Source organism: Vulpes lagopus, chromosome 10, assembly GCF_018345385.1.
Source record: "Vulpes lagopus strain Blue_001 chromosome 10, ASM1834538v1, whole genome shotgun sequence".
Taxonomy (NCBI): domain Eukaryota; kingdom Metazoa; phylum Chordata; class Mammalia; order Carnivora; family Canidae; genus Vulpes; species Vulpes lagopus.
Genome location: NC_054833.1, coordinates 1,913,509 through 1,940,740, shown reverse-complemented (window position 1 = coordinate 1,940,740; position 27,232 = coordinate 1,913,509). Strand labels below are relative to the sequence as shown.

Sequence of the window (27,232 nt, the reverse complement as noted above, 5' to 3'; positions counted from 1 at the left end):
GCTAACACGTGGGGGGGGGAGCATTGGTCCACTGTAAAGATATTTTTTCCCTTTGCAAATAAGGGTGCTTGAGGATACTATGACACTGTTTAAATCTTGTGTTCCCCAACTTTTTCCCCAAAAGATTTTAGCATTGATTATCTCTGACCATCTGGTCAAAAATAGGTTTGACAATAGGACAAAATTTGTGTGCAGGAAATACATTCAAGATGGCATATGCTAAGGTTTATGCTCATTTCTGTTTATTCTAGAGCTAACAGATCTGACTCGGCAGCATGTAATATGACTGGGAGATTCCACCACTTCCAGACACACACACACACACACACACACACACACACACACACACAAATGTATGTTGAAAAAATAAAAACTAACACTAGAGAAAACATCCTAGTACACTTTGCAAAACTTTTCTATAGCTGCCTTAAAGAGGCAGTGTAGACATCTGGGCTGTCTGGAGGCAGTCCAAAAGATTCCACATCTATGAACCTGTCTAACCCACCATTTCATTGCCTGCTGTATCTCCAAATTTAACTACTTCCTGCCCGTTGATCCATGGATCCTGAAAGTGTTCGTTCGATGCTACATTCGCAGCGGCTGATAACGAACACCAAACAGCATTAGGCGACAATCGTGCTGATGAACTTCCAACGTTTATACCAAGCCACCTCCACAGAGCAGCACCCAGTAGCAGGAGAAAGAGATCCTTAGTAGAAAGAGCATGTGGCCCTGAAAAGGACCTTTGTGTTTAGGGAGGACAACCGGTCCATTGCGTTCAGCCGCCGAAGCCGTAGAGGGTGCGGCCCTGGCGCTTGAGCGCGTAGACCACGTCCATGGCCGTGACCGTCTTGCGCTTGGCGTGCTCCGTGTAGGTGACGGCGTCCCGGATCACGTTCTCCAGGAACACCTTGAGCACCCCGCGGGTCTCCTCGTAGATGAGGCCCGAGATGCGCTTGACGCCGCCGCGCCGGGCCAGCCGCCGGATGGCGGGCTTGGTGATGCCCTGGATGTTGTCGCGCAGCACCTTGCGGTGGCGCTTGGCGCCGCCCTTGCCGCGACCAGACCCAGTAACAGTCACTGGATTTTACAGACCAAAGAGCTTAAAAGCAGCCCCCAGCTTTTGTAACAATTGTGCAGCCCCCCCTTTTGTAACAATTGTGCAGAACTTGGTGAAAACTAAAACACCGAACAACGCGAGAAATGGCGCTGAGCCAAAGGCAGGCGTTAAACCACTGAGCCACCCAGGGATCCCTGCAATCTACTTTTAAAAGGCTCAGCAAAAACTGTGCATGCACCTAGACATATCCACAAAAGCGGTGAATTGTGCTCAGTTACTGAATTTAGGTGAGGGCTTACAGATAAATGACCAACCCATCTTTTGTCTTTTTTCTTCGTTTGAATGTTTTATAATACAAATTGGGGGAAAATAAAACAGGTGACAAAATGTGTTGAAAAGTGATTTGTGTCACTATGAGAGAGATGCTCTAAACAGGTGAGTGTAAAGATCTGTCTGCGTGTAGAGAGGGGACAGAAGCCGCAGGACACTCGATCCCAGGATGTGTGTCAGAGGCATGTGTATTATTCCCTTCATGCAGAAGTTGGCCAGAGGTGAAGGACGTGGAATGGGTTAAGCAGTCAGCCTTCAATTCAGGTACTAATCCTAGGATCCTAGGATCAAGTCCCACATCAGTCTCCTCCTCCCCCCAGTTCCTGCGATCACTTTCTGTCTCTCAAATAAGTAAATAAAATTAAAAAAAATAATAAATCTCAAATGACAGCCTTATCCTTTGGTCTCATATTTTTATGGGGCTCCCATACATACATACATAATTAAATTTTTCTCCTGGTAATGTTTTTGTATCAGCTTACAGCCAAAAACCTACAAGGGTAGAGGAAAATTTTTTCCTCAGCAGTTTTTTTGTTTGTTTGTTTTACTAATCATTATGTTCTTGAGATCCATTCCAGTTGTTACATCACTAGCCTCCCTTTGTATTACTGAGTATGATTCCATTCATGGATGCAGGAAAACATTTAACCATTCACTCATTGAAAGATATTAAGTTGCAAAAACGAAAAAAGATATTAAGTTGTTTCTAATTTAGGGCTGTTACGAACTTTCATGTACATTTTTGTTTTGGGCCCCCTCCTACCCACCAGTTTTGTTTTATTTTTGTGTTTCCTGCATCCCACCTCAAAATTACATTTTTCAAGATGCAAAAGTACTGCTGTGATGACTGGGAGCCAATAACCCTCTCAATAGTCACAAAGAAATCACATGGTGTTGCTATTATTTACAAGTTGGCTTCAAGTTTCCAAAACATTGTACTGAGCAATATTTTCAGCTGTTTCCGAAATCCAACATCTAGGTTCTGTACCTGGGGATTTATTCCAAGAGCCTGCAATGTTTGTTGAATAAACTGCTAGTATCCCTATCCTGTGGTTCCTGCCACAGGACTTGTGTTTTCACTGACATGCAGAGCTGTTTACTTAGTTCCTGAAAAGCCTCCAATGTTTAGTAATCCCCACAGCTTGGGAGAAACCCTGTGATGAGGCTAGACATTCCCACGACTAAGGTCTGTAAAATCTGACTGATGTGCAAATCCTGCATGGCTCTGGGGTTCACCATAGGCTTCTGAATTTCTTGGAGGAAACGTTAGAATCTGTAGCCTCCTTGGTTCTTTGAGGATTAACAGATCATGCACCACCACCTGTGCAAGGGCCGAGTTCTGCCTTAATGACTGACTACATCATGTTTCTCACACAAGGAAGGTGCAGACATGAGCTGTAACAAGCTCTGAATTCCTAGGGTGAGTATACTTAGCTGTTACTCCACTCCACCCCACCCCACCGGTTAGGTACAGTGGTGGTCTGCCCAGCTGTACCAGATAGGCCACTGCCCACACTGCTACTGGTATTGCTACAAATCAAACTGGAAACTCCACAGATCCCATGTTTGGGGTATTGGGTCTCTATTCCCAGTACGGAAAAGCTACCATTACAATAGGATGTATTGCTCGGTAAAGAAAAATGGATTGCAAAACTGCTTTCAGGCACCAGCCAGCATAGGTTCTTGATCAGTGTTAGGTCCCACCATTGTAAACCCCTAGGAGGACTCCCCGGTTGCCCAAGGATCCGTCCTTTCTCAGAGTCAGAATGAAATGAGGAAATCCACGCCTGGATTCCTGGCAAGTTGCATACTTGTAAGTGGTAACATGACCGCATCTATCAATTGCTGCCCTTGTAGATCGCCCTAGCTAGCTGCAGGTCACGGTTTGGGCAGCACGCCCTATAGATTTCCCAAATAGGGAGCTAATAATTTTCAGGAATTGGTAAGATTTGCCGGTTCATTTGGTTGAGCTAAAGACCAAAGCAGTTTTGTGAGCTTCCTTAATACGCTCAGCCATATCGACAGTAGGAAAAGCTAAGACCTACCAAACACCCTCCGCTGGAGAGCGCACTACAATTGGCCGTAGTACACTGCCCAGCCGAAGAAAGGAGCGCGAGGCTTGGAGCGCTCACGTGGCGGCCAGGGTAGAGAAAAGGGCAGCCGACAGGTGCGTACTGGCACCGCAAATGCTGCTGTCCCAGCTGATCAGTACCCGGAGGGCGGAAGGGGACAGGGAGAGTGCAAACACCCCATTCTCTCCAGGTACAGCTCATCCAAGCGAACCTGTAGGTGGCTCTGAAAAGAGCCTTTGGGTTCAAAACTTGCGTTCTTCGTGGCCACTTACGCTCTCTCCCCGCGGATGCGGCGCGCCAGCTGGATGTCCTTGGGCATGATGGTGACGCGCTTGGCGTGGATGGCGCACAGGTTGGTGTCCTCGAAGAGCCCCACCAGGTAGGCCTCGCACGCCTCCTGCAGCGCCATGACGGCCGAGCTCTGGAAGCGCAGGTCGGTCTTGAAGTCCTGCGCGATCTCGCGCACCAGGCGCTGGAACGGCAGCTTACGGATCAGCAGCTCCGTGGACTTCTGGTAGCGCCGGATCTCGCGCAGGGCCACCGTGCCGGGCCGGTAGCGGTGCGGCTTCTTGACGCCGCCGGTGGCCGGCGCGCTCTTGCGGGCCGCCTTGGTGGCCAGCTGCTTGCGCGGGGCCTTGCCGCCCGTCGACTTGCGCGCCGTCTGCTTCGTGCGAGCCATGACCACCAACTGAAAAGGTGGTTCGCAGTTGAACATTCCGGCTCTTATTTATAAAGGCAACATCCTCCTGATTGGTCCGAATCTTCAAATTCCGCGCCGTGAATTAACTTGATGGGCTTTGTGATTGGCTACCAGATTTCACTTCAGAAAGTCTCATGTTGAAAGGTGTTTTGTATCCTCTGAGTTCTCTGTCCTTTGTTTAGCCTGTATTTCATGTTTTGCAGTACCTTAATTGGTCTTGTTTTAATCCCTTTGTTTGGGATTAAATTTGGGAAGAGACTAGAATGAAAATTTACAGTTCCTGAGCGGTTTCAGAAGCTCTGCGCCTGGAGGTGATTGATCCAGTACCGTCTCGTCCTTTATCATTTCTCAAAGTTTGACTTTGAAGCAGCGTTTTATTTTAGCAGTGGAAACACTCTATCCCAAAACTCCGAACACGCTAACACTGGCCCTCCTTCCAGACACTCCTCTCCTAGGAAACATAGAGATCGCACCGCTGTTGAAATGTAGCGATCCTCTAATTCTGAAAACTTAAGTTTTGCCGACTTTGATCAAATCAAACTAGAAATGCCATGGCATAATTTTTAAAATATTTAAATAGCTAACTCTTGTATTCTTTTTGCTGTATTTAGTATCTGGGGAACTGCAATTTGGCAGGAAAATGGGGCCATAAATTTATAACAGGCTTCTGTCTCTTTAGGTCAGGACCTAGGGAGACACAAGGTCCATAAACATGTATTATTGACGAAACATGAAGCTTTTGTTTTGAAAACGAAAACTTTTTTCTGACGGAGAAAAGACTGGAGTTCCTTCCACATAAACAGCCAATCAAAAAGTAGATTGGAATTCACCTTATTTGCATAAAAGGTTTCTATTGGCTGATTTCCTCCAATCAGGCATTAAGACCCATTAAGCCGTTATTTGCATACAAGCCATATAAAAGTAGGCCAATGCCGCCCTTTGCTTTCACTTTTCGGTTTCAGTGTAGGACTTGCATTATGCCCGAGCCCGCCAAGTCCGCGCCGGCCCCGAAGAAGGGCTCCAAGAAGGCGGTGACCAAGGCGCAGAAGAAGGACGGCAAGAAGCGCAAGCGCAGCCGCAAGGAGAGCTACTCGGTGTACGTGTACAAGGTGCTGAAGCAGGTGCACCCCGACACGGGCATCTCGTCCAAGGCCATGGGCATCATGAACTCGTTCGTCAACGACATCTTCGAGCGCATCGCGGGCGAGGCGTCGCGCCTGGCGCATTACAACAAGCGCTCGACCATCACGTCCAGGGAGATCCAGACGGCCGTGCGCCTGCTGCTGCCCGGGGAGCTGGCCAAGCACGCCGTGTCCGAGGGCACCAAGGCCGTCACCAAGTACACCAGCTCCAAGTAAACGTGCCAAGTAAGCGTCTCCTTCCCCAAACCCAAAGGCTCTTTTCAGAGCCACGCACTCCTTCACGTAAAGAGCTTTAGTACTGAATTGTAATAAGGAAAGTCTGCCAAAGTTAAAATGTTTATCTCCCTCAATTTCATATTCCCGTTGTTTCCTTCGTAGCCTTTTTTTTTTCTTTTTCTTTTTTTAAGTTTATTCATGAGAGACTGAAGCAGAGACCTAGTCTGAAAAAAATAGGCTACCTGAGGGGATCCTAGTGTGGGATTGAATCCCAGGACCCCGGGATCATTACCCAAGCCAAAGGCAAGTGCTCAACCACTTGAGCCACCCAGGTACCCCTCAGTAGCTTATTTTGCTGGAACAGAGATGGTCTCCGCAAGCGCAGAGCAGAAAAACTTCCTTTGCAAACTAAGGCAGTTTGAGCTACTGCTCTGGGTTTTGGGTTTAGGGTTTCAGAAGATGAAATTAACTCCGGGCAAAACTTTTGCCAGGGCTTACAGGTGAAAATTTTTTGAGTTGTGCGGACGAGTTGAATATATATTGGCATCCTTTATAGACGAACCTGTCCAGAGTGTATACTGTTTGGTGAGTCTGAGACTTTGTTTAGCAGAAAATTGGATACTGTATACTTGGTAGGTTGAGAAACTAATTTCATAGTAAATGGAAGAGGCTGAGGAAGACTTCCTGAAAAGAAAGACTATTGAATTACTCAACTGTGGCTATTCTGCAAGTAATAGAAGCTTTCAGGCCTCTTGGATTTGTAAGAGGAAGAAGGGAAAGCAGCAACAGCAAACAGCCTGGGAACAATGCCTCATTGGAGAAATGTCAGGCAGCCAGCAAAGAAGCCAGGTTTGGGTAATCTTCCCTTAGAAGGCTTGATAGGAATCATTAACAGAATACAATGTCAGCTATAGATGTACAAAATACCTTGAGATTAATCTCAACCACAGCACTTCAGGTACTGTCCTCACTTTTGACAAGTCCACCCTTACAGGCATTTCTCTGTTGGATCATGGAGTGTGGGGCAGGGAGGGTGGTAGTTGGTAGTTGGTATTCCAAGATCATAGATCTGAATGCGCCTCAAATTCTTGCCTAAAGGACGTGTTGAGTGAAAGGACTAGAACTTCTGAGTTTATTTGTTCAGGTAGTGAGAGCCTGTTAAATTTCAGAAAGTGAGATACTTGGGAAAGAGTGAGCAGGATAAAAACAATCCTTGACTTCACAGGGTTCCTACTCTAGAATGGACATTTAAATAGTAATCTTACAGCCTTAACAGAAGGGGTAAGCCTCTGAGGGTCACTTTAGCATTGCCAAAGCTGAATGGATTTATCTTGAAAAGCAATTCTGGAAGGAAGGTGGAGCAAGAGATAATGATAAGGAAAAAGGAGACAATAAGGAAAGGAAAATCCATGTGCAGACAAAGGTGCAGAGTTTGTATTTATGGACTATAGTTAACAACAAGGGCGATGTATTTATATATTCATCTGGCCATGTCTCATCTGGTTCACAGGGATTTTGTAAAAGTCCTAGTGCTGTACCTTACTAAAATGTAAGATCTTACTGAAATGTAGAAAGGAATGCTAGGATAGTAAATCTTGTCCATTGATCCTCTTAAGGACTATTTTTTATGTACACCTAAGAGTTAGTATTAGATACACTTGGAAGTGACCAACAACCTAAAATAGTCACTGGTTAAACTCGATAAAAGTCTAGTTCTCATGCTCAGGCCTGGAATGGGGCCCTGCTCTCCTTAGAGAACTCCTCTCCCTCTGTGTGCAACGTGTGTTTTCTCTATTATTTGAGAATATTCTCAAATATATTCTGCTATGAAAATCTACAGAGGACCAAGACGAGACCAATTAATCAGATGAATAAAACATAAGAAATGTTAGGTAGGTAATTCCTAAGTAAGAAACTTCTAAGAAGTGTTAAATAGATAAACAAGGAATTTTATGAGATACAGGCATAATTGAAAAGCTATATTTACCAAAAATCATAAATTAGTGCCTGGAAGACATGTTTCACATAGAGAAAGTAAGTAGAGCTTGTGGGCTTCACAGAGATAGGACAAGACGAAAGAACCAAGAAGCGCCAGATATTTGTGAGACACCAAATATTTGTGAGGTATTCAGTATTTATGTAGTCTTATATTGTCCACCCACTGGTGACTTCTGCTTTAGCCACATTTGCCGTCTGCAGACAACACCGACATAAAAGGCATGGCTGCTTGGGATGTAACTGTCAGCCTATAGGGGAGGCCTTGTGCATCAGAAATGGCCTGCCTGGTGGTAATCTGGTATCTGAAGACATTAAGGTCATTTCCTACAAGTGAATCTAGCTGTCAGTCGTATCATACCTCTTCCACCTTGTAGTCCAAGATGTCCACTCCAGCTACAGCTATCCTGTTCACTTTCCATCCTGAATGAAGGAGAAAAGGATAAGGAAACACCCCTACCATTTACTGAAATCCTGAGGATGCCATAAATCTGCCTTTGTTAACATACCATCAGCCAAAAAATAGTCAATGGCCACACTAGCTACAAAAGAAGCTCAGGGAGTTTAATTAGTGTGTAAGAAAGGAAAACCCATTTCAGGGGACAGCTGTGTGGTAGTCCCTGCCATAGCTACTATAAGTAGGTAATTCCTACCTAAGTGGGTAATTACAAATATTATCAATAAGACAGGAGGGAAACTGATGAGTTCTTACATCTACAGTAAGACACTGGAGTTTCCTGGTACAATACAAATGAATTGTAAATATTGGCAATACTTGCTTTAGTTGAGGAGAAAACAAAATGATACAAGTCTAGTTAGGAGCACATTTTCCTTTGCAGATGAACGATGCTCAACACAATTGGGAATCCTGATTGAGCTAGGTGGAATCAGTACAAGGCTTAGGAGACCAAGAAGACACGATGGAAAGTGGAGGAAGGCTTCTATATGGTCAGACTTACAGCCTGTGAATAAAGTCAGGCTGAGTTGGGAGTCCAGTGATAGCCAAATGATTTTAATGGACATTCCAGCCCAACAATCTAGTAGACAAGTCCCAGTCCTACCTGCCTCAGTTTTGGCTTTTATGTTCTTTTCTATCTTGGTGGATTTTCTCAATTCATTCAACTCATTGTCTCAACTCATTCTTTATGCACTGAACCTCCTAAAGACCCAGTCTTGCCTTTTGTTCTAAAAAACTCTGCTCTCTCATTTCAAAATACCCAGACATGTTCCTCAAAGCCTCCCGTGTCAGGAATACCTACATCACTTAACTGTATCTATCATTCCATCAAAGCACAAAGGTGAACCAGGCATGGTCTCTGTTATACAGGACATGAAATATTGTCTCGTAGAGAAAATAATAATGTACACAGCTACAAAAGAGCAATAAAATATGCTTAAAATTGGAGGGATTTGAGGCCCAGAGCTTGGGCTGAAATTTGTTTCATCGTTTACTAGCTAGGTGACCAGAGGCATGGTGTGGAACTACTCAGTTTGTTTATGTACTTTCTTCTGAAAAATGATGACAGTGATCATTTGGAACCTCAGATCTCTTTGTATCTTAAATAAATTATCACGTAGTTAATACTCTTTCCTTAACTACTGGTGTCCTTGAAACAGGCTGGCAGACCTCCATGAGATAAACACTTATCCATTCCTGCCCTTGCCTCTTGGATCACCATCTAAATTGGGTGTGCTCAAGAACATGGAGTCATACTTTTAAAAAATATTATAAACATGTGCATCAATACTGAATTTACCTAGAAAATCCAGCTTGAGAAAACAGAAGACAATCCTGGTTCTATCTACTTGGTCATCAGACCTGTGGCCATGACCCCGAATTTTCTCCCAGCTTAGGATCGGTTTAGTCAAAACTGTAGCTTCTCTGTGGAATGATCTTCTCACAGGTGTGTGCACACCTGTCTCCTGTCTCCCTCTTGGCTTCCTGCCTCGGCTCAGTAGCGTCTTAGTGGTGAAATCTTCCCCACTCACCCTATTTAAAACCACAACCCTCTACTACCCATGCCTCCACTCTCCGGCAGTCCTTAATCTTTTGGCCTGTTTTCTCTCTCTCTCTCTCTCTCTCTCTCTCTCTCTCTCTCTCGCTCTCTCTTTTAAAGATTTTTTTTATTTATTTGAGAGACAGAGAGAGCATATGTAGGCAGAGCAGCAAGCGGAGAGAAAAGCAGGCACCACACTGGGCAGGAAACTGGACACAGGGTGGACCCCAAGACCCTGGGATCACTGGCCGAGCCAAAGGCAGACATTTAACCAACTGAGGCACCCAGATGCCCCAATCCCTTTAATCTTGTTACCTACCAAAATACTATATTTGTTTATTTCCTGTCACCCACAAAGAGGGTATCCGTGAGCTCCACACAGGGTACTTTACCCATGTTATTCACTGCTCTGTTTCTGGCACCTAGAACAATGCGGAGCACATAGTAAGCACTCTAGTTTTTGATGGAAGGATGAAGTAAAATTAAACTATGCAGGTAACATGCAACAGTCATCCATTCTCTAGTACCAGAGATAAAGTCCATGACTGAATTATTCTACTGTGTGAATAGTTCACCTCAGTTTCTTCATCATTTATTTGGGCTACTAATGGCCCCTAAGCCACAGAGTTATTGTGTAGATTAAATAAAATGACCTATGTAGACACCAAATTATACTTTGTTTTCATTTATCTTTTAAAGATTTTATTTACTTATTTGAGAGTACAAGCAAGGGGGAACAGTAGGCAGAGGGAGAGGGAGAATCAGACTCCCCTCTGAGCAGGGGATGCGGGACTCAATCCCAGGATCCTGGAATCATGACCTGAGCCAAAGGTAGACACTTAACAGAGTGAACCACCCTGGTGTGCCTCCCAAATTACACTTTTGAACTAATGAAGTCATGGCTCTTTTACCTAGACAGTTCCCAAGGCAGGTATTGTTAACAGCTCTATTGGGCAAACGACACAACAGATACTGAGCTGCTATCCAGAGCTTGCAGCTGGCTGTCAAAGGCCTTAGATTCTTCCAGAAACACTGCCACTGACTGAGCCAGTGAAGTACTGAAGGGTAGCTCACCCCTGTTCCTGATACAAGCACTTCTTGCCTAAAACCCTGAGGACATTTGCATCTGTAATCCTTATTTTGCAATCCAAATAAATGGAAGGTGTCACCTGAGGGTAAACATTTTGCCTGTAGCAAAAAAAAAAAAAAAAAAAAAAAACCACTAATGAGTATGAAGTATCAGGATATGAATGACATTTAACCCTTAACTTTCAGACTTTTTTCTCTATATAAAATGCTAAAGGTCAGCTTCTATTTTCAAGGTCTGAAGAGCATAAAGCAGGGCCCTCCTTTTGTACTGGAGCACTATTGAGACTATCTAAATAGAGAGCAGAACCTGTTTAAGTGGGAAACAAACACAGAAATTCCTTCCTATGTTCAACTCCTCTCAAGGCCTTACATCTCAGAACTAAAGTCTACAAGCCCCTCCTTGATCCGGCTTCTTTTTGCTTCTCTGTGTCTCCTCCTGCTGTGCTCCACCCGCTCCAGGCAGCCACCTGGCCCCTTACCCTCCCCTCTCCACTCATTTCAAGTCTATGCTGATGCCATCTTTATAGGTAGCCTAATCCAAATTTCACCTCCCCATGACACTCCTTATTCTAGCTTTATTTCTCTCCTTCTTGCGTTTAACATACTACACATATCTGATTTTACTGTCTCTCCTTCCTAGACTCATGTAAACTCCTCAAGGGCTAGGAATTCTGAATGGATTGTTCTCTGAGTATATTCCCAATGCGCAGAACAGGACCTGGCACATTGCAAACTATCAACAAATACGTGAAGAGTAACCAAAATTTTAAAATTCATCAATGCTAACCAGTGTTGGTTGGTTGGGGAAAATGTCATGGCACCCTAATTAGGTTTTAAAACGGTGGACGTGTTTTAAAATATTGAGAGCGAAAAGGATACAATTTTCTTTCCAATGATCAAGGCAGCTGGATGGAAGAGACACAGATAAAACATTTGGCTAGTGTTGATGATGTTGAAACCAAGTGCAGGGCACACAGAGTTTATTAAACTAATGTTTCTACTTCCATATAATTCTGAAATGCCACATAATAAAAAAAATGAAAAGAATAGCTAGGAAAGAAGGAAAATATAAACTGATAAATAAATAATGACCATGGAGAAAGATCAGGTGAAAACCTAAACAGGACTGTGTGCCCAGTGTGAAGATAGACAGGTATCCACGAGTTGCCTGCCAGGAACTTCCTCTTTGTAGCATCCCTTAAAACCTGGTATTGTCAATTGCCCAAAGCAGGTCCATCTCTCATCGCAGGCTCACATTAACACTGTCCCTAGGAATTACTACAAAAACCAGATACTATTTGATTCATAGCAGAGATTTAATAGTCCTCAAGCAAGCCAGGAAATCGTCTTTAGAAGAGCAGTATGTTTCCTCCAAAAGCAAGCTCACTCTCAGAAAGCCTGATTCTGCAGATAAATCGTTGCTAAACCTGCAGTCCAAGCAATAGGAGCAAATCACAAGATTGGAATGTATTATGCAGCATCTGCTCTTGACTAGCGACCTGTTGGAAACGCCTGAGTTTTAATGATTATAATTGCCTGGGATTACCCTCCAGGCTAAAATTAGAATGCCACTGACTGGCCCACAGGCAGGTATTTTTTATAAAACCTCCAGTTGTACTGTGCACTCAATATCAAGGTCCCTGATCTCTAAATGAAACTACCTTCCCTGGTTTTCTTGTGCAATTGATTTACAGATCATTTAATTCTGTGACATAAACATGCTGTTTGCAAATGCTTATTCCTAGTGAGAGTTCACAGGTTCCTCTGTTGATGAGCCCAAAAATACTTTTCAAAATAGGCTTCTTAAACTAGTGTTAGGTCAACCACCTGAGGTGAATGTGACACAATGTCAATTCTCACTAGGCCTGCATAGGATAGGATGGGATAATCTACATCTTTTGCAAGCTCCCAAATGATGCCCATGTCACCGGTGGACAGAGGTGTAGTCAAGGACCACAGAAGTCATTAATGGTCTTTAATTGTGACCAGTAAGCTCCTTAGAAATCCTGAGTCTAGGTAACATCTGGGTGGCTCAGCAGTTGAGCATCTGCCTTTGGCCCAGGTCATGATCCCAAGTCCTTGGATGGTGTCCCTTATTGAGGTCCAGAGGACGCTGGTTTTCCCGCTGCCGGTCTTTCATGAATTTAAAAAAAAAACCCTGAACCGAATTCTTTAGAAATCAAGTACCAGCCTGCATCTAAGATTTTACAGGAGAACCAAGACTTCACGAAGTCAAACAGGTCCACATAGCTAGTTTTGCAACGCGCATTGCCCAAACTTGCGAGAACTTACACCTAAGTATTCTGCACATAGGGAGAGGCTGAAAGGAGGGGCGGAAGACACAATTGAAAACCCAGGGAAAGCAAATGTCACGTACCAAGCCTCCACCTTTTAAGACCTCACCTGAAAACCAAGAACCAACTTCAAACAGGTTTTAAAAAGACTCGAAATTGAGGGAACACAATTACAGCAATTTTAGAGAAAAAGTGGGTGGCTCTTAGAAGAGCCTTTGAGTTAATTCAATCAGCGGGGGAAGCTTTACGCCCTCTCCCCACGGATGCGGCGCGCCAGCTGGATGTCCTTGGGCATGATGGTGACGCGCTTGGCGTGGATGGCGCACAGGTTGGTGTCCTCGAAGAGCCCCACCAGGTAGGCCTCGCACGCCTCCTGCAGCGCCATGACGGCCGAGCTCTGGAAGCGCAGGTCGGTCTTGAAGTCCTGCGCGATCTCGCGCACCAGGCGCTGGAACGGCAGCTTGCGGATCAGCAGCTCCGTGGACTTCTGGTAGCGCCGGATCTCGCGCAGGGCCACCGTGCCGGGCCGGTAGCGGTGCGGCTTCTTGACGCCGCCGGTGGCCGGCGCGCTCTTGCGGGCCGCCTTGGTGGCCAGCTGCTTGCGCGGGGCCTTGCCGCCCGTCGACTTGCGCGCCGTCTGCTTCGTGCGAGCCATCTTGAGGAAACCGAGAGAAGACTACACTACCAAGGCTCGTAGACTACATTGCCCTTATATATACTCAGAACCGTTCCGATTGGTCTTGCATTTTTCAAAACTCCCGCGCGATGAAACCATTGGCTGAAGCGTGAGGACGTGATTGGTGGACCACTGGAGGCTCCGATTGGATGAATTATTAAACATTCCAATCCGGTCTTTGTTGTAGTCAGCCAATCCAGAAATTAACCTTATGATGTTCTGCTTCAACTCCTCTCAGATTCCAAATAAGGCATAACCAGGGGGCCGGGGAACATGCTAACTCTGGCTCAGGAGACTCGCTTAATGAAGCCCAAGACGGAGGGTCACGTCTTAAGAACAAATTTGTTTTCTGATGTTTACTTTAACTGAATTGAATAGCGGGGACAGCCCCTTTCTATATCCACTCTGGGAAACCACAGGTAAGACTCCTGGCCCGGGGACGAAGCGGTCACCACCGTGTGACAAATGTTGGGATTTCCTGTGGTGCCCAAGTAGTATTATGCTTCATTCACTTCAGCATAGAAACAGCCTGCGCCGATTTCCGGTCCCATACTTTTTTTGTCTTACGACATCCCAGGCTACCACCCTTCCCATGGAGGTTCATTGAATTATCCCTTACTTCTGGTTTCCTCACTGTAGGTGTATTACTCGCTAAACATGATTGAACATGGAGGCCCCTGTCCATCTATATAAAGCTAGGATTTTGTAAACATTACCATCACTAACTAGCTTCCCCTCACCTATTAGAACCTTGCTTACCATACTACCGTTTCTGTGCGAACTAAGCAGCCACGATTTATTGCAATGGATACACGGATTTTACTATCCAGAGCCTGTGCCCGTGTAAGGCTTACGTAATAGAAAAGCAACACTTTGTTACAAGCTTCCTAATTTGAAAATGTGGACGGCTCTGAAAAGAGCCTTTGGGTGAGAAAATAAGTTTTTAGATGCACAAAGAAGTATTTAGGTAGGTTTACTTCCCCTTGGCCTTGTGGTGGCTCTCGGTCTTCTTGGGCAGCAGCACGGCCTGGATGTTGGGCAGGACGCCGCCCTGCGCGATGGTCACGCGGCCCAGCAGCTTGTTGAGCTCCTCGTCGTTGCGGATGGCCAGCTGCAGGTGGCGCGGGATGATGCGCGTCTTCTTGTTGTCGCGGGCCGCGTTGCCCGCCAGCTCCAGGATCTCGGCCGTCAGGTACTCCAGCACGGCCGCCAGGTACACCGGCGCGCCCGCCCCGACCCGCTCCGCGTAGTTGCCCTTGCGGAGCAGGCGGTGGACGCGGCCCACCGGGAACTGGAGCCCGGCCCGCGACGAGCGCGTCTTGGCCTTGGCGCGAGCCTTGCCGCCCTGCTTCCCGCGACCAGACATGATAGCACAGCAACAAGGCAGTAAAAAACAGGAGTTGAGAACTGCAAAACACAAAAAGGTAAACTATTATATCCTGAGGCGGTTTCGTAAAGCAGCTTATGCCGTTGGCACAGAAGAAATTCCAGCCAATCAAGAGACACAGCCAGAGCAACAATGCCCGTAATTTGCATAGAACGTTTGCGAGTTGCAAGATCAAACTATTTAAGGTTGAACTACGGGGAAAAACCAATGAGAGTTTAGGGTAAAGAAGGAGCCTATCGGCGGTTAGGATACTGTAGAAGCCAATCAGAAACGCAAGTCTGCAATCCCTAATTTGCATACGTACCAAATAAATAGGAGGGCGCTTGGTCGTGGGCGTACCTTTTTCTTTGCGTTTTGGTACTGTTTTCTGATTGTACAGCTCGCCAAGTCCGCGCCGGCCCCGAAGAAGGGCTCCAAGAAAGGCGGTGACCAAGGCGCAGAAGAAGGACGGCAAGAAGCGCAAGGGCAGCCACAAGGAGAGCTACTCGGTGTATGTGTACAAGGTGCTGAAGCAGGTGCACCCCGACACGGGCATCTCGTCCAAGGCCATGGGCATCATGAACTCGTTCGTCAACGACATCTTCGAGCGCATCGCGGGCGAGGCGTCGCGCCTGGCGCATTACAACAAGCGCTCGACCATCACGTCCAGGGAGATCCAGACGGCCGTGCGCCTGCTGTTTCCCTTGGGAGCTGGACCTCCAAATAATCCTGACAAAATGTCTTCATATATGTCCCCTAAGACACCAAGGCCGTCACCAAGTACACCAGCTCCAAGTAAACTCCTGTGTAACTACGACAAAGACTTCAGACCGTTTTAAGAGCACCTATATGCTCATTTAAAGTTGTAACTTAAGCTTGAAAATGATCAGTACAGCCACTGTAATACTTTGTCAAGCAGTATTAATCTAGGAGCAATACATAATTCCAGCCTGTGAGACACCAAAGGGTAAAATTATGCAACTGGACTATTGTGTTCTCTTAGCTGCTCCTTAGCTCCTTACTGCGTGTAATGTCCCTGGAGGCCCACCACACTTGGAGAGGCTTCGTTTCCCCATTTTGTTTTGCTTTGTCATTTCCACTGCCCTAGATCTGGGAGTAATTAGGGGCAAAGTTGGGCAAAGTGTTGGGTGGCCCTAAATTAAAAGAGGAACATTCTTTTAGAAAATCAACTTGCTGTGCGCATCTGAGTGGCTACAGTGGCATCTAATGGAGCCATGTACTATCTGCGACTTGCATTTCTAAATCCCAGCGGATTTCTTGCCAGTCTCAAACCCATGTCCTTCCAATTCCACCAGTTTCTTCACCAAAGATGTTAACGTAATCTAAATACTGCTTGCAAAGGTCAGGAATTCATCCATTAGAGTTTTCTACCGGGCTTAAATATACAAGAATGTAAGACACACTACAAGTGGAATATGTGAAGGAAGAGGAAGCAAGTGAAAATCTATCTGTGATGGGGGCGGGGGTGGGCAGGCATAAGGATCTGCCTCAGCCTCTTCACTTTCCAGGCCCAAGGAGATCTCCCTAAACCTCTCCATGTCCAGTGACTTATTCATGCCCTGGGATTTTATTTTAAGGGAGAAAAGTCAAGGCATTAACAATCGTGTGCCTGTCCGCGAGATTTTAGCCTACAATCACCTATGAAATGGAATCTCCCATATTACAAGTGAATGCGGAATTAAGGTTAAGTAATTCCTTACTGAAACGTGGGATCTGAATCCCTAAGGACTGTTTGCACACTATTAGACTTTCAAGCAATAGAGGCCAGTTGCAATCATAGGAATAGGGAAACCGGCTCAGAAGGAAAATTAAGCATTAGAATAAAACTAAATTAAAACTGGTCAGGAGATACGCTTGTTCTTTGCTGCACAACACAGGCCTTAAACCACCCAAAGTATATAATGAGCTATGGAAGCTAAGGATCTCCTTATGGCAAATTTAACTTTTCTGAGTGCTGTGCCATAGAGGGGAAGCCATGAGCATTAGCAGTATAAAACTAAGCTCAAAAACCTCATTTTCTACTTACTAGCCCAACCCCTCAGGATCCTGTAAGTCTGCTTTAACATGTAAAAATTCCCTTGGAAACTTCCTTTATCTCTACCCATCAAGGTATCTATTAGCAATCATCCTCCAAACATATGATCCACTGATAAACATCTGAAGAGTCTCCTGACTGAGTTTTTACTAAGTAATAATAATGACCTTTTCCTAACAATAGCTAGCCCTCTTCGGATCCTGGAAACCTTGTTTCCAAAATACCTTGGAGGCTTGTGCTGTCCCTAAGCCCTTCCCAACTGGAAAGTATTTACTGGGCCACTCCTCATGACCCCAGGGCAGCTCTTCCTGTCCATGGGTCCTGTCCCTATTCCTTAATAAAACCACCTTTTTGCACCAAAGATGTCTTAAGAATTCTTTCTTGGCCATTGGTTCCAAACCCCAACTATTTCCTATATAAGTGACTCAATTTTGTAATAGGACTTGTGAAGAAGATACTCTAAGCCCCACATGTAATTAAGGCATTCATTTCTTGCTCTCCAAAGCTAATTTTAAGCACATTTGAAAACAAATATACTACCATGGCTTAAGGAGGAATCCCTTAAAACAAGATATAGTTGTGAAAGACTGTTTCAATGCTAAATTTAGGCCAATTTCTTAAACTGTCTGTGAACATTTCCTTACCTTTAAAATGGGAATGATAACTACCGCATGGCATTGCTGGATGATTAGTAAAAGAACACTATAAAGCGTTTAGGACGGTTCTTATGCAGAGGAAAGTCTTCCAAAACGTTAATGACAGCTAAAGCCTCTGGTTGAAGTGGTAGGGAAGGTGAGTTGGTCCTGCCCATATTGGAATCTGAGTCCTGAGGCTTTGAACAAGTCAGTAGACTCCAAAGCCTAGCAGCACGTTATTCTAGTTAAGAGTTCCTCAACTGGCAAGGTGAATGACAATCTAATCCCATTCTGACAGTCTACACCCCTCTTTAGGACCATCTCTTCACCCTGAACTTTTTTTTTTTTTAAGATTTTATTTATTTATTTGTGAGAGACACACAGAGAGAGGCCAAGACACAGCCAGTGAGAGAAGCAGGGAGCCTGATGAGGGACTCCATCCCAGGAGCCAGGGATCAGGACCTGAGCTGAAGGCAGACGCCCAACCATTGAAGCCACCCAGGTGTTCCTACCCTGAACTCTTTTGAAGACAACCTAGGGCCATTGACTGTGAGATTTCTCTGCCCCTGCCCACCAATTCAAGCAACATGTGACTTATTTTCCAGAGACTTCATGTCTCACTAGTATTAGGAATACCTCATTTAACAGATGTGTTGGGTTATGAGGAAAGGACCCTGGAAACTCATAAAAGCTGCTTTAATAATTTTTTATTCCTATTTTGTTCCCATGCCTCCAGTTCTTTTTGCCTAACCTTACAGCAGTACCTGGCCAGAATGAAGAATCATCTTCAGAAAAGCAGCTGCACTTTTAAAGCTACAAGAGAAACATGAAATTGCTGTCCACAATCATTCCCCGACTAGGGAAAGTTTGGGGCACCCTAAAGATTGCTGTGGTGTTGCCAACAACTTAGAAGACTGCTATCAACCTCCCTTCCTAAAAGAACTCTCCTTTTATATGCTCAAAGGAAATTCAGATAACTTCAAAATAAGAAATCTTCATACTTAATAAATGACCCACAGTCAGTAAACATTATGAGCAAAACATAAACCTTTATCATAGTAAGTCAACGGGACTTACTATAATTATGCTGTGAGGACTATCAGCATAATTAGCCAAAATGAATCAAAACAGTATCATATTGCAGCTAGTTTCTGGGAGTGCTTTTATTCAGGGAACAATGAGTTGCCATGTCGACACATGTAGCTAAATCTAGTTTGTTTTAGTAGCAATGTTAGATTGTATGCCTAATTATGTTACAATACATCTATTGGTTGACATTTGCTTTGTTGGCTACCTTGAAAAAAATTTATAGGATGCTTTGCTGGAACATAAAATATTAAGTAGAAATTTCATTGTGTGGATTACTTCATAATATTCTACTAATAACATTAATGCATGTGTGAATTACTTATGATAATAGGATATAAGGTTTAAAACAGGTAGAAGTATATAATTTTAGGGGAAATAGTCAAGAAATCTGCTTTAACTTACTTGCCCCACTCTCTGATTAGCTGAGCTGATTCAGAGATTTTTTTTTCAATTTTGAAACAAAAGGAACTTGAACACATCACTGGTGTCCAAATACTCATCTATGGCTAGTATTAATTAGTCTGTGCCAATTTTCTCTATTATTTTTCCTACTCTGTGTAAAAATGAGAAAAATAAGGTCAGTGCAATAAATTTCCTTAATATTAAAAGTTAATTAACACATCTTTTTAATCCTGTCAACTCCCCACAAATTTATTGTCTTCAGTCTAAAAGGTATAAACTGCCTGCCCATCATGTTTGTCTCCATTTCATTACTGGGCCTCTGCCCAAAGGTAATAAAACTTTAGGTATTTTTTCTCCTGTCCATACGTCTCCTGTAAACTTTAGTGCAGCTGGAAGACCTTGAAGGAAGAATATATCCTTCCCTACACCTAGTAACCTTGGGTAAAATATCCCCAGGCCTGTTTGTACACGTTTTAAAAATGCTATCGTGTCTGCTTAGGTTTTGTTGACATTTTGTTCATTAAGCAACATCCTTATCTTTTTAAGGTTTTCAAACTATCAGGAAATTTCGGGGGGGATGCTAAACACTGGCCAGCTCCCCCCGCGAGGGTGTTTCCCCCCAGTGCCTTCCGAACGTAGACGACCGGGAACGGGGCCCCGGGTGAGAGCGCGACACAGCGGAGCGAGGTCGTGGCCGGCCATCCCGCGGGACTCCTTTGTTCCCCCGCCGCCCAGCAGGGGCCGGGCGCGCTCCCTTTGTCTCCCAGCCGCCCCGCCATGTTGGGCGCGGGGCTCGGAGGGAAGGCCCACCCGCTGCCTACCGGCCGGGGATCCCCTCTCTCTAGTGGAGCCAGGCACGCACGACTCCTACCTCGGCCCTCGAAAACAGAGGGAAGCTCCCTGGGAGAGCAGGCGGCGCCACGTGACCTGTTCTCCCATCTTAAAACTGTCAGGAAGCGAAGATCTGAACAGACCCGACTGCCAGCAAAGCAACTCCCAGAATCCGGGAATTAACCAGTTAAAGACTCACTCCGCAGCTAAAACCCAACCACCCCCGCCCCGCGTCTGAAATCGAAAAGCGCAAACGCGGGTTTACTAAAACAGCAAGAAAAGCTGCAGCTCTTTCGGGACACATGTGGGCGGCCCTGAAAAGGGCCTTTGTGTGTTTAGAAGAGGAGACGGATGCGGAGCTCAGCCGCCGAAGCCGTAGAGGGTGCGGCCCTGGCGCTTGAGCGCGTAGACCACGTCCATGGCCGTGACCGTCTTGCGCTTGGCGTGCTCCGTGTAGGTGACGGCGTCCCGGATCACGTTCTCCAGGAACACCTTGAGCACCCCGCGGGTCTCCTCGTAGATGAGGCCCGAGATGCGCTTGACGCCGCCGCGCCGGGCCAGCCGCCGGATGGCGGGCTTGGTGATGCCCTGGATGTTGTCGCGCAGCACCTTGCGGTGGCGCTTGGCGCCGCCCTTGCCCAGCCCCTTCCCGCCCTTGCCGCGGCCAGACATATCTGCAACGTTCAGAACGTTCTCAGAATCAGCGTGAAAACCGTTGGGGCAATCTCCTTATATATGCGGATCGCGGACCTAATTGAAAACAGGAAGCGCTCACGCGGGACTGGCCGTTGCCCGAACCCGCCCCTCGCCCGGACCCCCGTGACGTCACGGGAGTTGAGCCGGCGCGCTCCCTCCCCCGCTGCCGCCGTGCCCTCCGCGCCCTCCGCCCTCTGTCCCCAAATGGGAATTTCAGACTTTTTTAACTGCGCTAAAGGAAAAGAGCGTTTGGCACCGTTTTTCCCGCGTTAGTCCGCGGAGCCCCCGGCGTTCTGCGGCCGCGGACCAGCCCTTCCCGCCGCTCGCCCGGCCCCGGGCTCACGCGTAGAGCCAATGGCCGCATCACCGGGCCCGGGGGGTGCTCTCCCGCGGGCGGAAGCGAGCCTGGGCAGCGTCTCCGCAGGGGAATCCTCGGCGGCCGCACCGAAGCCCGGGTTCCTTACTCGGTTCCTCTCTCTACCCTCCCTGCTGATTAAACCTTGTAATTCTCATATATCCCGCCACTTCTCACTTCTACGTCCGGAACCTCAACCGGGAGTTCTGCGTCTACTTCGCTTTCTCTTTGATTCTGGGACCGATATTATTCCGAAGAGAACTGGCAGCTTGTGGTAGCCGAAGGTTGAAGTACATAGGCGTTTTCGTAAGGTGGGGGAAGGGTTCTGCCTGTACCTTGAAACATAGTTAAAAGTATTATTAGGAAGCCTAATTTGCCGAGAAGCAGAGTGGCGCAGCGGAAGCGTGCTGGGCCCATAACCCAGAGGTCGATGGATCGAAACCATCCTCTGCTAACAGTTTTTGCTTCAGCACTTTAGTTAAAATTCTGTGGTTTAGTTTCACAACTAAGAAAAAAGAGGCTGTTTTGCCAAATTCTGAAGTTTCAATGGTTTCGTGAAAGTGTTTACAACTTCTAGACATAAATAGAACATCAATAAAGGACACTCTATCAATAACTAATATGAGTTTCAACAATAAACCTCATTTCTAGTGGCTGCCAAAGTGATACTGCTACTATTGCAACCAGTTATCATGAGTCTCACTGATGTATGAAAGCGGGTAAACGCTAAAATAAGCTGAATGTAGCAATGAGTTTTATTTCCTTTCACGCATAATTCAAAGAGCTGCTTGTTAGGTAGTTGTGGCCTTGTGGCTAAAGCCATAGACAAGAAATTTACTGGGCCATCCCAGCCCCAAACCTGTGCAGCTATGAGAGTCTTATTCAGAGTAAATAAGTAACAGTTTGAGGCAGAATGCAAAGTCTTGGTGGCCACGATAGAACTCTGACCTGAGAAAACCACTTATGTGGTCGCTGCTGGTAATGTCTCTACCACCTACCTTCTTTACAATCTCTGATAGGACTGTTCTCTAGGCTCATTTTTAAAAGTGTATGTGTTACATATCTCTCAGAAATGATCCCTATACAGATATTTATGTGTCAGATACTGCACTAAGCACTAAGAAAAGTATTTAAGTAGTCTATGGCCTAGTCATGCTTTTAAACAAGTTTGTATAGTACAGTAAGATATTTTTCAAATATTATTCACTAAAGCACAGTGAGAATAAGGAAAAATGATTGTTTCTGGTAGCTCCATCATCGAGTAGTTGGATGATTTTCTAGAAGGACTCACATGACTGAACATGAACATACAAAGATTCATTACAGCAAAAAGTGCAGACACAGCAGGAAAAAGAGATATACAACCAAACACAAGAGAAGTCTTTTTTGTCCTCAATCTCCATCCATCTTCAGAGATGATACTCACTCTCTCTCCAGTTCTGAACTGCAGGGACTAGTGAAAGCTGTGGTTGCCAAACAAAGTCCACCTGAGCATTAGAGCCCAAGTTCTGAAAAGGAGCTAATCGGATACCTGACACATGATCAGCCATCCAGACACCAGATACGCATGGAAACTTGAATTTCCAAGTTTACTTTAAATATGCTGACAACCTACTTCATAGTGACCCACTGCTTCAGTACCCAAAATAACATCATTACCCAGTAACTAAGTGAACATTCCAGTATTTCAGTTCAGAGTTTGACAAAGGGTCATCACCATGGATAAAGAGATCTGTGAAAACTTGAACAAAATAGATTTGCTGAAAAAAAAAAAAAAAAAGATTTGCTGCATTACCTTTGCCCTGACAATGGCCCAATTTGGGAAAGGTGGCAGATTTTGAGTCCAATCTAGAATGAGTAAGAGCTTGGCAGGTAGCCAAGAAGAGGCTTCTAGATAGAAAAATAACAAATACAAGGAGGTATAACAGTTAAGGGTTTCTAGAGAACTACAAAACAGTGTGACCGAACATGGAGGTGAGGCAGATTGTAGGAGGAGGTTTTGGGGAGAAAAGTAAAGCAGCTGTATTCTGATCACCTCCCATTTACACTATAGGTGAAGGAGGGATCCTCCTCCCTAAACAATACCAGATGGCCAGATACACCACGCTCAACACTGAACAGATGAGACTGGTAGAGGTATACTCACAGCCTAGAAGAGGAGGCCACTGCAAGCTATGCAAGTTTGCTCAGGTTGCACTCCGGAATAGAGTGACCAGCAAGAACTGTGAGAGGTGAACTCTGGAGCAGAGAGAGGAAGGTGTGACCCCTAGTTCTCTCCAAAAAGATGGAATTGGCTTATTTTAATAGCTTCCAGGACTGACAGGTGAAACCCATTAGGTTGAAGGGCTGGAATGTACCTCGTCTGGTTGATGGGGGAATTGGCCAAGTACGGGGCATATCCTGTGAGAACAGGTGAATTCACAGGACTTTTTGGGGCCCTGTAAGGCTCAGAGATGCCAAAGGAGCCCTTGAAATTTTAGATCTTACAATATAATCCTGAGTTGTGGCAGAAGAGATAGGGAAAGTGCCAGTCGTAAGAAAGTGAGTATGCAGTACAAACAGGTTTTGATTTTATTTGTCTAGGGGCAGTAAGAAACCATCACTAATTTTGATCAAAGGAGTAATATGAGTAACATTTTCTCATCAGAAAAAAATCTCTGGAGTTTTCAAGTTTGTGATCTGGTCTTTGTGTTTTGGGGGGGTTTTTTAATCATAAACTATACAACAATGTCTTTTGTAATGTATAGGGTTTTTGAAAATTATTTCTTCAACCTCTCCATATACAGGCAAAAATAAGTGTACTGTCTAACATATTGGAACTTGCAAACTTGATAATTGCCAAGAGAAAAGAAAATTATCCCTAAAGTATGCTAAACAAGGAGGCCAATTCATCTTCTCCCCTCCAAAAACATCCAGATGAACATGATAGATGGATTGACCCCCATCCCAACCTTCACTGTCCACCATTCTGTAACCAGGCCCATATCAGCAGCACATTTCTTGTCAACAATTATTAACTGTCCGAGGCTTTCATCATTATCTTCTACTACAGATATCTAGGATAGCTTTTTCTTAGATATCATCAGAAAATATGTTGATGCATGTCATGGATACCAACACACCAGTCATCCTCAAAAATTCTTTTGGTTGGATATCCTTGCCAGTAATCTTCCTGAAGATAGTGTCTCCACCAGGCCAGTGCCTGAGACCACTCTTCTTCTCCAAACAGATAGACACACTGGGGAAAGTGTAATATTACAATCGGAGAAAAGTCCCAGAGGAGAACGAGAAGGGCAAATGGTGATGCCCAGGGACCCTGCAGGTGTCCAGGAGGAAAAGCGAGAAAGACAACCGTACAGATGCTAAGGCTTTCTTCGGCTGCGGTTTACATGATAACTGTCCAGAAGGACCTTCCAAGTACCCAGAGTCTGAAAATACTGACTGTGGCTGAGTATGTATAAGGAAGCAGCTCTGAGTTAGTTTATTAAAAAATATATATGTCCTTGGATGCAGACATATGAATGAAGTATCTTGGCATCTCTCAGGTGCCAGAAACAGCTTTTCTGCTCGGGCTGGTCAGGCGGGTACCCCAGACCGAAATAATTGTCAGTGCCTACCTTCCCGAGTTCCAACTCCGCTGCCCCAAATAAACCAAATAACCTCATCTCGAGGCCATAGTTTCAAGGACAAGGAGGCCGGGGCGCTGTTGGACGACTGCTGATCGGCCAGAAAGCTCATTAGACGTACTAAGAGCCACGGCTGCGCAGCAGGCTCAAAGACCACGTGGCCTAACGGATAAGGCGTCTGACTTCGGATCAGAAGATTGAGGGTTCGAATCCCTTCGTGGTTAGTATAAGTCTTTATGCGTTGCCCCGATATGCTTTTTTTTTTTTTTACCTGTTCTGTTTTCCACACCCGTGTCTTTTCTCCTACTTTTTTTTTTTTTTTTTCCTTCTCAAAGGCCTGAGAAGGACCAGGGTCAGAACCGAAGACACGGAACAAGCCCGTCCAGTAATCCGGATTTTTGAGCTCACAGTTCCAGGGCGGCTCGCGGCTGTGAAGCGGCGCCTCCCCAAGGAGGGCTGAGGGTCAGCAGCTCGCCGGGTGCCCTCGGGAGGCCGGGGACTCGCGGAGTCCGGGTCACTGGCTTTCACTCTTACCCTCATCTTCCCCCTTCCCTTCCTTCTTGCCTTTGCTCTTGCTGCCATCAAAAGGACGAGATTCCGACCTACATTCCAGAACAGGTGCAAGGTGCAGTAAGGCCACGCAAAGAGCCCAGGGGCTGACAGAGGGTGTAGGCAAGCAGGACACCGAGAAGACAGCTGTGCGAAATGCACAAAAACAAATTTTTGTGCCTAAATACTTGAACTTAATAATTCAGGATAAAGAAAAAGTTATTAGCAATTCTTGGCTTCATGGTGAAACAGTTCAGTCAAATCAAGTGGAGGATACAAATGCTTTTGCTAGGTCAAAGCAATGAATGTTACAAGGTAATAATTACCTCTTCCTCTCCCCAGCCTCTTTTTTTAGATCTCTTCTATGACTCTGGTTTTCCCTAATCAGCTATAAAGTTGGGGCTTGAACGTTGAGTCCTAGGTGTTGAGATTTCTCAAACTTAAAAAAAAAAAAAAAAAGCAATGTTAAGTCAATGTCATGTGAAGCCACTCATTGCTTCCTTCCTCACAAAATGTAGCATTTACTCTAAGCATCCTTTTATAAACCAGAGAAATGACATAATCTCAAAAGAACTGAATAGTTATAATTAGAAGACATTTAAATGGCTCACATTTTTCTCGTACCCTGAGAACACACAAAAACTTCCTCCTCCCCACTAGATGGGTATTTAATTAAACCTGTGGACCAGAGGATAAACTGACTTTCTTTACCCATACTCTCCCCAGGACTTTAATGGAAATGGAAAATCTGACCCAAAAAGATAAAAATGTTCCTGACACAAACTCTTTCCTATCTTCTTCTTTTTCCTTGTCTTTCTCCTGCATTCACAGCAAAGCATATCAAAGGAGCAGACAACCTTTCCAGACCAAGAAGTGCCAAAGAGAAAAAAATTGAAAATGGTAGACCAATCCACAGGCATCCTGAGCTTTACATTGTCATTGGAGATTAAGGGCTTGCCCCCAAATCAAGAGAATAAGAATATATGCACCCACTAATAAGTGTGTAAAGCTTTCTGCTTTGAGAAGGGGATTCAGAAAAAAAAAAGTAACACTCTAGAGATTGATGGAAAAAATGACCAGAAGAAGAGAAAAAAAGAAGAAAGTTTCCTGGATGTGGATTACATGTGAGCCCTGCTGGACAGGAAAGAACAGATTCATCAACATAATAAATGCTCATGGAGCACATTCCATGTTCCAATTTCCCTCCCCAGCCACTATTCCAAGTGCTGGATTCCAGGATCTAGGATCTAAGATTCTAGGATCACAATAAACAAAGTACACAAAAGTCTATGTCCTTAACAGACTTGGGGTGGGGGATAGGGAGAGGGGAAGGGAGCAACAGAAACCCAAAAGGAGACTAAGTAGATTATATAATATAAGTAAATTATATATTAGAGGAGACAGGCTCAAAAATGGAAGGACTCTTGATTATGTCCTGGAAGGAGCAAAGACTATGTGCTTCCATTAGCTTATTGCTCCATAACAAACACACAAAACAAACCACAAATACTTCGAAGCAAAGAACAATAAGCATTTATTACTCAAGCATCTGAAGGCAAACGATCTCAGCCAAACTTAACTAAAGGCTGTATTTTAAGTTGTGGGTACAGCTCCACTCAGCTCCTCACTGCAGGCGCTCTGGTCAGTTGGCAGCGTGTTCATTCTGGGACCATGGGTAAAAGCACAGTGCTCCCTGCAGAAGAATGCCTCTCATGAAGATGGCAGAGGGGCAGGAGGCAAGCTCAACCATGCAAACATATCTAAAGGCCCTGGTCCACTCACGTCTACTCATATCCCATTGACCCAAGTCATCCTCCTGCCCCAGCCCATAGACAAGGGGTGACACTGCATCTCTTGAAGAGGAACTAAGAAGTCACTTAGACAAAGGGCTTGGATACTGTAAGGAATATGAAACTGAGGCCAGTACTTGAATCATCTGAGAAATCAATGCAGATTTACGAATTTTAGAAATCATTAATCCTTTCCTATTATCTTAGACCTTACTGCATTTCATCTTTAAAATGAGTTATTGAGTGTATGAATTAGATGCATTTTG

General features: G+C 45.1%; 4 protein-coding genes and 2 non-coding genes across 7 annotated transcripts; 3 read left to right on the top strand and 3 right to left on the bottom strand.

Moving 5' to 3' along the window:
- Positions 1-220: 220 nt before the first annotated feature.
- LOC121500116 (histone H4) lies at positions 221-21,556 on the bottom strand. 2 transcript variants are annotated; one of them, XM_041771579.1, is made up of 6 exons: positions 20,337-21,511; positions 16,452-16,482; positions 15,620-15,632; positions 13,200-13,550; positions 11,066-11,081; positions 221-1,080 (listed from the first exon to the last, which is right to left on the bottom strand). In XM_041771579.1, the coding sequence occupies exons 1-6, from the start codon at positions 20,620-20,622 to the stop codon at positions 779-781; spliced, it is 999 nt and encodes a 332-aa protein (XP_041627513.1). In that variant the 5' UTR covers positions 20,623-21,511; the 3' UTR covers positions 221-778. The 2 variants fall into 2 exon arrangements, with proteins under 2 accessions (XP_041627513.1, XP_041627512.1); XM_041771578.1 differs by lacking the exons at positions 11,066-11,081; positions 13,200-13,550; positions 15,620-15,632; positions 16,452-16,482 and having other exon boundaries at positions 221-1,051; positions 20,584-21,556.
- LOC121500122 (histone H3.1) lies at positions 3,716-4,144 on the bottom strand. Its single transcript, XM_041771587.1, has one exon. It carries the CDS (start codon positions 4,139-4,141, stop codon positions 3,731-3,733), a length of 411 nt encoding a protein of 136 aa, XP_041627521.1. The 5' UTR covers positions 4,142-4,144; the 3' UTR covers positions 3,716-3,730.
- On the top strand, positions 5,132-19,368 carry LOC121500110 (histone H2B type 1-C/E/F/G/I). The gene is made up of 2 exons (XM_041771571.1): positions 5,132-5,529; positions 18,365-19,368. The coding sequence occupies exon 1, from the start codon at positions 5,140-5,142 to the stop codon at positions 5,518-5,520; it is 381 nt and encodes a 126-aa protein (XP_041627505.1). The 5' UTR covers positions 5,132-5,139; the 3' UTR covers positions 5,521-5,529; positions 18,365-19,368.
- Positions 13,582-14,955, bottom strand: LOC121500101 (histone H2A type 1-E). Its single transcript, XM_041771560.1, has one exon. It carries the CDS (start codon positions 14,935-14,937, stop codon positions 14,545-14,547), a length of 393 nt encoding a protein of 130 aa, XP_041627494.1. The 5' UTR covers positions 14,938-14,955; the 3' UTR covers positions 13,582-14,544.
- On the top strand, positions 21,384-21,455 carry TRNAM-CAU. The gene has a single exon. It is a non-coding gene; the product is annotated as a tRNA-Met (tRNA).
- A 3,222-nt stretch (positions 21,557-24,778) lies between the features above and the next one.
- TRNAR-UCG lies at positions 24,779-24,851 on the top strand. The gene has a single exon. It is a non-coding gene; the product is annotated as a tRNA-Arg (tRNA).
- The last annotated feature ends 2,381 nt before the right edge of the window (positions 24,852-27,232 follow it).